The 13,813-nt window shown below is 35.7% G+C and overlaps 1 protein-coding gene across 2 annotated transcripts in view; it reads left to right on the top strand.

Moving 5' to 3' along the window:
• Nucleotides 1-369: 369 nt before the first annotated feature.
• LOC118749005 (zinc finger protein 566-like) overlaps nucleotides 370-13,813 on the top strand; it is a 51,341-nt gene continuing 37,897 nt past the window's right edge. For both annotated transcript variants that reach the window (XM_036483788.1, XM_036483787.1), the window contains exons 1-2: nucleotides 370-505; nucleotides 6,997-7,128. In XM_036483788.1, coding sequence (XP_036339681.1) covers nucleotides 500-505; nucleotides 6,997-7,128 — 138 coding nt within the window. In that variant the 5' untranslated portion in view covers nucleotides 370-499. The remainder of the gene's footprint in view (nucleotides 506-6,996; nucleotides 7,129-13,813) is intronic.

Raw genomic sequence — 13,813 nt, forward strand, 5'->3', positions numbered from 1 at the left:
GTTTGTGATTGAAAATGAAAATGTGTGCGTGAGTTTGTGTGTAAAATTTTAAAACTAAATTGCTTCCAAACGTCAAGAATTTGAAAAATTCCTCTCAGCGGTTCTACCTTCATTTTTTTTATCATGGGAAATAGTAAAATGTGTTATTATATTATACGCTGGTTTTATAATTATAAAAGCATAAATCTGAGAGAACGTCAAAATTGGCTTACATTATGGTCCACCAATTCTAGAAAAAGAGGATCAAATACAGTTTTTTTTTTTCGATGAAATTTGGTGTACACTGCTCGTTTTTTGAATACCCTATTGTACACAACAGTTTCTTAACCTCAATTTCTTTTGTTAATCTTATATTTAATGTTGTATTCCATAGGATAACACTAAAACTGAAGAATCGGATGACTTTGATTTTTTTGGAAAAAGAGAAGAACCTAGAAGACCTTCAGACACTACTTCAAACCGACAGCAAACTAACAAGAAAAAATGGGATTGGAGCGAAATGGAGGTAAAGTAAAATTAATATAAAAATGTAGGTATTTGCACTTGAGCTAGCGTAACCTACTCGACAAGAAAAAGACTAATACTGAAAAAAAACTTTTCTGGCGTAGAATTTTATCCTGATTCCGAATATCATAATAGTTTCTCTGTGTCAGACCTAGTTTCCCAGATATCGGTGAAAATATGAAAAAACCCATAGTTGCGACACATTACATCACATACATATATATGCGCATCGAAAAGTTGTATTTGTCATCCTGTCGGTTTTATATCTGAGAGATACCTTACTTCTAAACTACACGTATAAGGGTTGTCACCTGTTTAAAAATCAAATACAATTTAATTTAGGGAATTAGGAAACTGAAATATGTATAACAAGATGGTATCAGGCAAAATGAAAGAATTGGCATATTTAGGAATAAATAATTACTTCACTTATTCGTGAAACTTTGAAGTTAATTTCAGAGTCCAATAATATAATAGGAATGTAATCAGAATAAATCACTCAATGCCAATGTATGTATATTGCATATTGTTTCGTTTGATACAAATTATATGTTATTTCAATTAAATTTGACTTAGCAATTCTCTTCAAAATATTTTCAATCTAAACCCTTCTTAAACTTCTTTCGTCTTACTCCTATATGTTGATACCTAACTATTTAAATTTTCTAGTTTTATTCAAATGGAATTTGACTTTTTAAACAGTTGGCAACCCTCCTATATGTAGTTAAGAAACAAACCCTTTTCATACGCATTTCGATTGATACCCATCTTTCAATAATTCATTTAACTTATTAAATAATTAATTTTTTAACAGGTGGCAACTCTTTTAAAAAAATAAACCCCTGTTGAACGTCTACAGATTAAGTTTTTTAATCTGACACCTCATTTGGAAAATTTTACGAATGGTGCCGATGTAATGGCCCTGACAAATAATTAAAAAAATGATTTTATGCATTCGCAAAAAAACATTACTTCGAAAAATGCAAAATATTAGCATATTTTAATCTTCTCTTTCGAAAGCTAAACAACCGTACTATTAAATAAACTTAAAAAAAAAAAAATTTTAAATATATTTTTTATCCGTTCCATTAAAACTTGCCATTTTTTGAAATTTTGATAAAAAAAAGGTTTTTCTGGAGTAACGTGTTTTTAAATTTATTCCAAAATTTTTATTCTTATAGTTCTTTGCTATATATATGGAAATGAAAAACGTCAAACCAACATTTTATGTCAAAGAATGTATTTTTGACATTTTTTATTTACATTTAAAATTCTTATGGTCTTATTCATAAAAAATAAAGAAGCTTTATAAACTGAAAAATGTATGAAAACGTCATTTTATAAAACTCTTTAAACCTACTTTATTTTTTATGAATAAGGCCATTAGTATAAATTTGTTGACTTTAGTGGATTTCTGACGGCATATAATTTATTTTTCTGTTTAATTCTTTTAGTGGATAGATTACAAAAATACCAAACACGTTCACATTGCAGACTACGAATATCTCGATATTTGCCCACTTAGTCGTCACTGTTTGACGGAAAAAATAAGTCAGTTTCAAAAATCAACATGTGTAAAAAGTAATTTTTAGCCAACTAATTTGTAATGAATTTTAAACAAATGCGGCATGAGTCAGTTTTGATTTCATATTCTATTTCGCCGTTCTTCGTTAACTTCGTTTCATTTAAGTAGTTGAATTAAAATTACAAGTAAACGAATTTAAAACGAGTAAAGAAGTCAAGTTTGGGCGAAGCCGAAAATTAAATACCGGGCTCATATATTAAATATATTTTTTTTTAACTCTCTGAAAACTACCCTTACATAAATTAGAAACTTATTTCCAAAGTTCGGCAATGCAAGGCTCGACTAAAATATGATGGTGAACATAACGAGGTTGTTTTACTCTGGGTGCCAGGTCACTCTGGAGTACCTCGTTATGAGACATCTGATCATTTGGCCAGAGTTTGCTCAGACCAGCCATTCCTCGGTCCGCAACCAGTTTTAGCACTCCCACCTTCGGCAATCGAAGCCACCATCAGAAACTGGGTGAATACTTCGCTCAGAAATTACTGAGAGGCATCGAGGTGGGCAAAACTCATGTTGCCTTCAATCTCACAAGGTCTAACTAATTTTTTGCTCTCAATGAGCAGACGACACTGCAGACAACTTGCTGGACTGCTGACTGGTCACTTCACGTGGCACAAACACCTGACTGTGATAGGCGTAAATGACAAGTCCATTTGCCCATCTAGCCTTGAAGAAGATGAGACGGTGGAACACTTTTTGTGCTTGTGCGGTTCGGCTATTTGTAAAATGATTTGGGTTCTTTTAGCATACACTTGAAATATGGACTTTTCCGTAAATTTTGGAGTGAGTTCTATGCAAAAATACTGTGGTGTAGCCGAAGTTGACTGATGAAAGTTTTTTGTAATACGATTGATATTAGGTTTTTATGTTATCGGTTTAAAATATTTTAAAATTCGAAGAGAAAGGACAAAGTTACTGAAAATCGCTAACCAAGCAAAACTAAAAAGTTTATATAAATAGCTTCGTCAACGCATTTTAAAATTATCCGATACTAGCCTAGCGATAGCATCGATAGTTTCAATGCAAACTATCGAAAACATTGAATGGGATGAATATCGATAGTTTTACAGCTCTAGCCTTAAAGAATGTGTAACAGTTTTCAAATTTAGCAACTGTTAGGCCTTACTTAAGGCGAGATTGTTGATTATCTTCCACTATTCATTTTCAGATCATACATTTAATCTGCACTTAAATGGCCAATATCGGCTATTTAAATATGAGATATGCAACCCAGTTTTTAAACCAGACAACCAGGATTGATTGGTAGGTTGTTTAATCAATCCCACCAAATCCCACCAAAAAACAATTAGCTGTTCAGCAGAAAATGTAAACAAACAAGCAAATGCAACAACAATTTCAAGGAACAAGCAGCAGTGCTGCCAATTGTTTGGCATATTTAAATAAAGTTGACCTGAAACCCAACGAAAGCTAAATGTCATTTAAACACAAATCCACAATTAAACTTAAAACCCATTTAAATATTAATTTGAAATTGGACCTTAGACTATAAAATCCTTACTTTTGACGACAAAACTCAGCCTTAGAAAGTTTTTACTTACTTACTTGCTTACTTTTTATTTCTATAACCAATTTGCCAAGCTCAGGAAGGAACACAGTAATTCCAAGCATTTTTCGTTTTATTAAGACCCGTTAAATAAGTTGCTCAATTTTAACGGGTTTTGTTAAACTTTTTGAAAGATTTTGTTGAAATTTATTTGTCGTGCGCGGCAACACTGGTCCGTTATCGGACGTTTCGTCGTGGAGGCTGAATTTTCCGACAGTGGCGCCAAAGATCCCTTCCTTGCCTTGGCATTAAAATCGCCGAGCACGATTCTGACATCGTGTCGGGGGCAGCGCTCATATGTACGTTGCAAGCGCTCATAGAAGAGATTCTTGGACGCCTCATCCTTCTCTTCCGTCGGGGCATGGGCGCAGATGAGCGAGATGTTGAAGAATCTAACTTTGATGCGGATTGTGGCTAGGCGTTCGTCCACCGAGGTGAACGCCAGTACTCGGCGACGGAGTATATCTCCTACCACGAATCCAACACCGAATTTGCGCTCCTTTACGTGGCCACTGTAGTAGACGTCGCAAGGTTTCACACTTACGTTTCCTTGCCTCGTCCATCACATTTCTTGGATGGCGGTGATCTCAGCCTTTGTCTTCTCGAGGACATCAACCAGCCGTGCAGAGGCACCTTCCCCATTAAGGGTCCGGATATTCCAGGTGCATACCCTCAATTCATAGTCATTTATACGTTTGCCGTGGTCGTCATAAAAAAAGGGGGTCTCATCCGAGGCTTGTTGAAATTTTTCATTGGGCGGGGTTTTAGCGTGGCGGGACCCAAACCCAGCGCACCCGAAGTTTTACGCCTTCTCACTTTAGCTCGCTCCCAACCGGGTGTTTGGTTGCTACCCAGAGTATACGTGGATATAAACATCCGGACGATGTGAGCTGCGATTTCAACCGTACGCACAAAAATCGCTTCTGGCCACTCCCAGATGAATAGCAGTAAAAAGTTTTCCACTTCTGCGCACGGAACCATCCTCCATCAGTTACTATCTACTGAAGCGAATTTATTCAAACTTAATGTTTGCATTAATTTCTTCTAATTTGCTAATTTCTTAGCAAAAAATACGTTTAAAATAAATTTTTGGAAAATGGGCGTTACAACGCCCACATACATACATATGTGTATCTCGGCAACCTTTCCATAAATTTGTACCAAACTGGGTATAATTATTTTACTTGCCACGGACTTAAATTACGCCCACTTTTCATATAACGGCATATTTCGGAAATACTGAAACTTCGATATTTCGAAATTTAAGGACCTAATTTACTCAAAGCTTATACTCACAACAATCCCTTGAAAAGAAGTAACATTATAATGGAATTTTGGAGAATGGGCGTGATACCGCCCACTTATAACTATATACAGATGCGTGCAACTGATTAGCAACGAAATTCAAAACGATATTGCTTGCAAATTATGTTTATTTATTTATTTTTAATAATTTTCATTTAAAATATAATTCAATCTATATCAGAAACCACAATAACAAAAGTTGCAAAGCTTGCACAAATTGCAAAAAAATTAATGAAACTTCAAAAAATTGTCATCAAAATTTCAAAATTTTTAATTAGACTATTTAGAAAATGTTGGGGTATGCAGTTTTGTAGCCCATTCAATTTTAGTATAATAAAGTGCAGGTTTCAAGTCGCTAAACATTACCGTTGATTTTTTAGAATTTTTTTTGTGGAGGGTGTTGCGTATTTTCTTCCATATAACACATGATCAAAATTTTTTTTTACATGGAAAAAAATCCGCGACACCCTCGACAAAAAAAATTCTAAAAAATCAACGGTAATTTTTAGCGACTTGAAACTTCCACTTTATTATACTAAAATTGAATGGGCTACAAAACTGCATACCCCAACATTTTCTATATATTCTAATTAAAAATTTTGAAATTTTGATGACGATTTTTTTAAGTTTGATTAATTTTTTTGCAATTTGTGCAAGCTTTGCAACTTTTGTTATTGTGGTTTCTGTTATAGATTGAATTATGTTTTAAATGAAAATTATTAAAAATAAATAAATAAACATAATTTGCAAGCAATATCGTTTTGAATTTCGTTGCTAATTAGTTGCACGCATCTGTATGTAAGTATCTCATTATGGTTTATTGTTTAATTTAACTACAGAAAATTCCATAGAAATTTACTTTAAAATAAATAAGTTAACGTCCCTAAGTCTAACTGAACGTACTATTGAAGATGTTTGAAATAGGGGTAAACCCACCCCTATTTACCATGTAGCGGTAGTTTCCGGAAATGTAAAACAACTATATTTAATACGTGCGCCGTGTAATTAATGTTCGGCTTCGCCGGAAGCTAGACTTTTTTGCTTGTTTTATTTTGTAATTACTTTGAGCCAATGGTTATGTCTGGAAAAAACATCGTTTGGAATAGTAAATATGGGTTACTCTTGGAATATTTCCACATCATAGAATTATTGTATATGTGTATGGTTGAACCCACCCAGCATTTTATGAAATTATTGATCATATACGAGTCTTTTTTCAGTCCTCTGCGCGATTAAAACAATCATAAATGTGCGCATATTCTGATCATAAAAGACTCTTTTGTCGGTAGAAAATGGTACACTGCCTGGGACTCTTCTTGACGAGCTGTTTATTATCCACTTCTGATCAGTTATGACTCTTTTTCGAGTCATATTTATAGTCATTTGTGCGTCTTATTCGAATGATATTTCAGCCGTATTTGTAAACATTTTCGAGTAGTTTTCGAGTCATTATTCAGTTCTTTATCCGATTGTTTTCGAGTCTTTTCCGAGTAATTTTCATGTCGTATTTGCTAACGATTGTTAGCCTTTTTAGAGTCATTTTTCATTCGTATTTCTAATTATTTTCGAGTTTTTTCCGATTCCTTTTCAGTCTATTTTCAAATCGTTTGCGCTGCGTAAAATTAAATACGTTATAAATTAATTTATAATTAGCAAGTCAGCTTATTTTATTGAGTTAAAAAGAAGCGTTAATGAAATATCGAAATTGTTTTTTGATGAAACTAATAATTACAGTTGAAAATATTTCAAAATTACCTTCAGTAAGGTGATTTTTATTAAAGTAGTCTTCCAAACGCTATGTGGGAAGGTTTAAGTAAAGTAGTCAAAATACACATATAAATGCTTGACAGCTGTATGTTTTTGAAATCAGCCGCCGTGCCAGATTCCCAGTATCTACTTTGATCAGTGTTATGATAGTCAGACCATGCGTGTGGAATTTTAGAACAAGAAATTTTGTATACCCTAATCTACATAATGGTTTCTTAACCTTGATTTATTTTGTTAACCTTGTGTTTTATGTCGTTATATTCCATAGGATAACACAAAAACTGAAGAGTGGGATGACTCTGAACTTCTAGAACAAAAATCAGAACCCAGAAGAGCCTCAGAAACTATCTCGAACCAACCGCACACTAACAAGAAAAAATGTGATTGGAACAAAACTGAGGTAAAATAATGTTGACATACAATGTTTAGTATTCGCATTTTAATGGTTACACTGGTATACAACAAAAATGTTCAATGGATGCCACTATCTAATCCCTATATAAGATTGCTCGCTGATTCCGAAAATCAAGTTAATTTTTAATTCTATGGATAAGTTTTCGAGATATTTTAAATGTACCGTTATTCAGCTTAAAACAAAAACTGGTTCCACTTAATCACGTATATCTTACAAACCAATTTAACAATCTTAATATGAAATACGGCAAGTGAAAGCTAATAAAATTCTCCATAAACCATATATGTATACATTACTTTCCGATAGGACTTATAGTTTCTGACAAATTAATTAATCATCCCAGTTTTTGTTTGCAATTTACCGTTATTCAGCTTAATACAAAAAGTGGTTCCGCTTAATCACGTATATCTTACCAACCAATTTAACAATCTTATGGGTCGATTACGGATAGCAACACAACCACGGTTCGGTCGCCAGCTGACAACGCAACTGGGAAGAAGATTTGTATTACGAATGGCAACTATCGTCAGTTGCTGTAGAGTTATCGATAATCGAAATTTGACAGTTCAACAACCAGCAAGCGGCTGTAAACAAGCTGTGCTAGTAAAATTAAATTATTAAAATAAAGAGCTTTAAAGAAAATACAGCAATAAAGCTAAATTCGTCACAATTATTTGTTTAGAAGAGAAATGCATTTTCTTCAGTAGTAACTTAATTTTTTTATAACAGAACAGGATTTAGCACAGATGCAAAAATTTTGCACAGAATCTGTTATTTTTTTAAATTTTCTTGTGTAAAAGTTAGATTTTTTTTAATTTTTTCATTCAAAATTAAAAAAACTCGAATGATTAATTAATTTGTCAGAAACTATAAGTCCTATCGGAAACTAATGTATGTATATATGGATTATGGAGAATTTCAGTAGTCTTCATTCGCCATATTTCATATTAAGATTGTTAAATTGGTTCGTAAGATGTACGTGATTAAGCGGTACCACTTTTTGTTTTAAGCTGAATGACTGTAAATTGCAAATATCTCGAAAATGTATCCATAAAAAACCAACTTAACTCGATTTTCGGAATCACGGAGCAATTCTACATAGAAATTGGATAGTGGCGTCTGGAGAACAAAAACCAAACTGAAATTTGTGATCCAGTGTTATTAGCTCACTTTAAACTTGCACTTGTTTATTAATTATGAAAAAAAACAAAAAAATCATAAAAATAAAACACAAAAAGTATGTCAGTTCGCACATTGACCCGCAAATTCCTATTCGGACCAAAAATGATATCGACAGGGCAGTTGAAAATCTCACTGATATAATAGTTAAGGCCGCAGAAATTGCAACACCAAATCCTTCTATTAAACATCGCAGTTCTTACTACCCTGGCCTGCACACCCCAAACACTCTTAACTTAATAAGTAAAAAGCGCAAATTAAGAATGGAATGGCAAAGAATTCGCTCTCCTAAGCTTAAACAGGAGCTAAGTGCGTGTACAAAGGAATACCGTATTTTGTCGCAAGCGGAAAAAGAAAGAAGTACCCAGTCGATACTTCAGACCTTGTCTGCTTCGAAACAGACTGACTACTCCCTTTGGCGAACACTGAAGCATGCGAAGAGGCCCGTTCTTCGAGAAGCACCATTACGTACTCAGAACCAGGGATGTTGCGAATGTGGAATTTTAGACATTCGCATTCGCATCTGCGGATGTCAAATACAGTGAAAGCTCCAATATGCAGATACCGATGGTCACCTTTTTTGCCCGCCTATGAGAGATGTCCGCTTATAGGAATTTCGTAAAAAATAAAATAAAAATTCATACTTAAAAAATTTAAATTGCGGGTTTCTAAATTAAAGTAATATTTATTCTTCAATAGACAGAAACAGGTTGAATTAAAAATCAATTCAAATTTATTGCGTTTTCTTTCCTACCGACAAATCTCATTGCCCATTGGCAACGAAGAGGCAACACTTTTTCTAAAAAAGAAAATATTTTTGAATATGGGCTATGTTCTTGTGTACATATACATATGTAGAAGCGCAAGAGACAACATTTGACTAAAAAACAAAACAAAATTGACCGCTTGTTAGAGCTTCGCATCCGCTTATGGGAGAGTTTTTTTCATAACTGGACATTTTTGAGTGTCCGCGTCCGTTTATCGGAAAGTCCATGTATGGGAGAGCATTTTGTATGGAAAAAAAACCAAAAATTGTTCGTTCCCAAGAATGTGTCCGCTTATTAGAGCGTCCGTCTATGTGACCTTTCACTGTATTTTAAGAAATATTTTTTGGTGAGTACGTTAGGTGATTTAGGTAAAAAGAAGGAAAATTTAGTAATTTTTAATATTTTTTTTATTTAGTACTTAAATTAAAAAATTGGAACATTGTATTTTCCTGCTTTTTCGGGTGACAGCCTGTTTCCTAACGGGTCGTAAATCAAACCTGCTCCATTAAATAACTACTCGCTCGAGGCGACAAACTTGAAACTTTACAAAATTGTAAATTCTTTTCGATTGGCGCTGAACCAGTTGAGAGGACTTCAGTTTGTTTTTTCCGCGGTTCAATAATTAGAGATTTGCATCGCTGTTTAAACACCGTTGTGTTCCAATTTGGAGAACCAATTCTTTTGGTTGCTTCAGAATTTGGAGAACCTGTTACGACATCAGCGTTTTTCGATTTTAGTTTTTGTTATTCATTTTTAATCCTGCCGTCTGTGACTGGTTTGAATAATGTGTGCTTATAGCGTCGCGACGTTGTGAATAGATGGATATGGCTAATAAATTGTTATTTTGTAGGAATGAGAATTTCGAAGAAAATTCTGTTTTGAAAGTCGTGGCTGCCAGCAGAATTTGTTTAAAATCTTGTTATTTTGTTAAAAAGGTACCCCGTTTTTTATAATAATTTCAATTATTGGAATCTCGGACGATAAAGGTCTCAGATTTGCTTAATTCCCGGGTGACCTCTTGGAAAGGTTCACCTGTAATGAACAGCTTGTAACTAGTTTTTTTTATTAGCTAGCTGAGCTTGGCTTTTCCTAGTTTCAGGCAGTCACAATTAATTACTCACCGCTGTCGGTACCATGAGCCATCAAATCCGTTTTGTTGTTCCATTCCATGCGCTCAATGTGTTTTGATATATTTTTTGGGGCCCTTGCACAATATTCGCATTCGCAAAAGCTCCGCATTGATTATTGCGAATGCGAAAGCGAATGCGAATGTTAAAATTTATGCGGAAGTTCCGCGGTTGCGAATGCGAATGCGAATATTCGCAACAACCCTGCTGAGAACGGAAGCTGGGCGAGGAATGATGATCTTTCACAAGTCTTTAGACCCAATGAAGGCTCTCATCCTTCCGCTTCGGGCTAAAAAGAAAGATTTAATTAACACCATTGTTAATGATATGATAGGTTTACAGGTGAAATGATAAAGGAGCTTCACTAAACTGCCGTACATTTTTTGTTACATATTTTTAATAACATGCTTAAGTTGAGGCATTTCCCTGACTTATGGAAACTTTCGGAAATAATTATGGTGCCAAAGCCAGGCAAAGATCCGACGGTAGTAAGTTCATATCGGCCGATTAGCTTGATTTCTGTATTTTGCAAAATATTTGAAAAACTTCTATTAAAAAAATAATACCACCACATCAGTTTGGTTTTCGTGAAAAACATGGCACTGTAGAACAAGTTTATGGAATTTTTTCTTGTATTAGAAAGGCCTTCGAAGGGAAGCAATACTCCACCGGTGTATTTCTGGACATCTCTCAAGCTTTTGACAAAGTCTGGCATGATGGCCTTATATACAAACTAAAGGTTTCACTCCCTGCAAATACGCATGCAATTCTGGAAAGCTTTCTGCTGGGGAGAAACTTCAGAGTCAGGCTGAATTCCTTTAGAACGGATAGTCACCCAATATATGCAGGCAGTGTTCTAGGACCCATATTGTAAGTAATATACACTCGTGATTTGCCAACTGATGATAGTCTAACTATTTCAACGTTTGCTGATGACACAGTTATCATAAGCAATAGTTCAGACCCTAAAAAGGCTTCTTACAAACTGCAAGAATATTTGAAAAAGTTAGATCTATGGCTAGGTTCTTGGAGGATAAAGGTTAACGAAAGCAAGTGTGTTCAGACAACATTTACGTTGAAGAATGAAACTTGCCCACGACTAAAAATAAACAGCAAGGCTATACCACAAAAAGATAGTGTCAAATACTTTGGGATGACACTAGATAGAAGACTTACCAGGAAAAAGCATATAGAAAACAAAATGGGTTATATTAATGGGTTATAGGACACAAATCTTAATTAATACGATGTTTCCACGATTTGTAATTCGCTCTCTAAGTAATTCGTGAATTACCCTGTTTCCACGACACACATTAGTAATTCGTTTGGCATCTCTAGTTCTTGTTCTTGTTCTTCGCTATTTATCATTATTTTTGTGTACTGCAAATATCGAAGATGGAGCTACAATTTAAGTTATCATCAACAATTTTAATTTATATAGAGAATATTTCATTAATATTATTCTATAACTAGAAAAAGTGCCAGCAAATGGGACCAGGTCGGTGAAAACTTCGATATATTTCCGATAAATATTAGAGAAGGCACCGATTCGTTCGTCATTCGCATGGTAATTCGATCTGAATTATCTACAAATGAGGTAATTCGCTCTAAAAATTTTGTATGACGAATTACGTAATTCGGAAGGTAATTGGCAAGGCGAATGACGAGTGGGAGAGCGAATTACGAATGAGAGAGTGAATTACGAATCGTGGAAACGCCGTATAAGCCTAGATAACAAGATGTTGCTTTTTAATATGATGATTAAGCCATGTTGCGCATATGGAATCGGGCTTTGGGTACAGCGTGCAATTCCATTTTGAACAGACTTCAAAGCTTGCAGTCAAAAATTTTACGCGCCATATGCGGAGCACCGTGGTAAATAAAAAATACGAATATCCACAAAGATCTTATTGTAAATACGGTGCATGAGGACATAAGAGGGCTAAGCACCAATTACTCAGCACGGTCCTTTCGGACCGACTACCCAACATCAGTGTCAGTGCGGGTCGGAAACTTGTCCTTTCCGACCGAACACAGCCTACTGGATTGTAATTACTTAAATATAGAGAAGCGAAGGCGCGGCGTGGAAACTAGTCCATTCCACCCGCCCAGGCAGTGCGGCTATGGAACTCGTCCTTTCAGACCGCCTGCCCAGCATGATATCCGGCGATCCTGCTGCTCGGAATCTTGTCCATTCCGACAGCCGCAACAGCTGTAATAAATATATATGTATGAAAAAATAAAAAATTTCTATGCATTGCCGCAGAACTTTTTAATTTAATGGTAGTAATTGTAAGATTTGAAAACTTATTGTTAGTTTCGAAAGAAAGATTCAATAAATAAATACATATTATACAAAGAAAAAAAAAAACACCTAACGGAAGCCGTCGTGCGCCGCTATTGTGTTTACTGTGACAGATTTCAGTGCGGCAACTGTTCAGATGTTCACTTACCGCCGACCGCTTTACCGTCGTCCGCTGTAATTCTGGGTAGAGCTTTATGTACATATCAGTTACCGTCAAACTTCGATCGTAGGACAAACTGGTTTTGCCTTGGCTAAACTAGTTCCATCTACATCCGATACATCCAACGCGGAAACAAGTTAGACTGAACAATACTGTGGACGGCGTAGTGAGTCGAGAAAACTTCTAAACCGGGCCCTCAAAACTAATTTTCAGATGGACTGGGAACGCTATCGCTGCACACAAAGAGGGCCTCTTTTAAAGAATACTGCAGCGGGATTGAAACGGCTAAATGTTCTGAAGAAGCACCAAACCACAAAGCTGGGTTCACTCAAGAGGCCTGATGGTTCTTTAACAGAGACTAGGATTGAGACTCTCTCTGTTCTTCCAGAGATTCACTTTTTCGGGAAATCAAGTGATAGTTACGCCTTCCTCTCCCTCGCCTGGAGAGGGAGCGAATGCGAGAATCACTGTGTCAAGGTACAACTGTTTTGGCGCCACAACTGTGGCGAATGAAGATGCTATAAAATATGCTATTGAGTCTTTTAGCAGTCTCAAATCGCCCGGGCTGAATGGCATCCTACCTATTGTACTTAAAGAAGATGTTGGGCTTATGTTGGCGATCTTGAAAAAGATTTTTACAGCATCGCTTGCACTTGCCTACATACCGCAACCGTGGAGGCTGGTTTATGTCACCTTTATACTTACCTAAGGTTGGTAAGGATGACTGCACGAGCCCCAGAAGCTAGAAGCCTATTAGCATAACATCCTTCATGCTAAAATGTCTGGAAAGATTGGTAGAGTTGCGCATTCGTAGGGCGGCGCTCTCATAATATCGTCTGTCTTTGCATCAACATGCCTATCAGGCGGGGAAATCCTGTGGGACAATTTGGTTCCCAGAATTAGCAATGACATCAATAGGAAATAATTGGCCTTGGGAATTTTTTTTGACGCTGAGGGTATTTTTAAAAATGCAACCCTCGATAGCATGTGCGATTCTGCTCTACACGGCATGGAGTAGATTCTGTACTGGTAAATTACATTCGTTCAATGCTGGCGCAGCGGTCATCAGAATTCAAACAGAAGGTGGGCACTATGTCACGTGCGGAGTTAACAAGGGCTGCACTCAGGGGCA

Source organism: Rhagoletis pomonella, unplaced genomic scaffold (genome assembly GCF_013731165.1).
Source record: "Rhagoletis pomonella isolate Grant_MI unplaced genomic scaffold, Rhpom_1.0 Rhpom_scaffold_00013, whole genome shotgun sequence".
Classification (NCBI taxonomy): Eukaryota; Metazoa; Arthropoda; class Insecta; order Diptera; family Tephritidae; genus Rhagoletis; species Rhagoletis pomonella.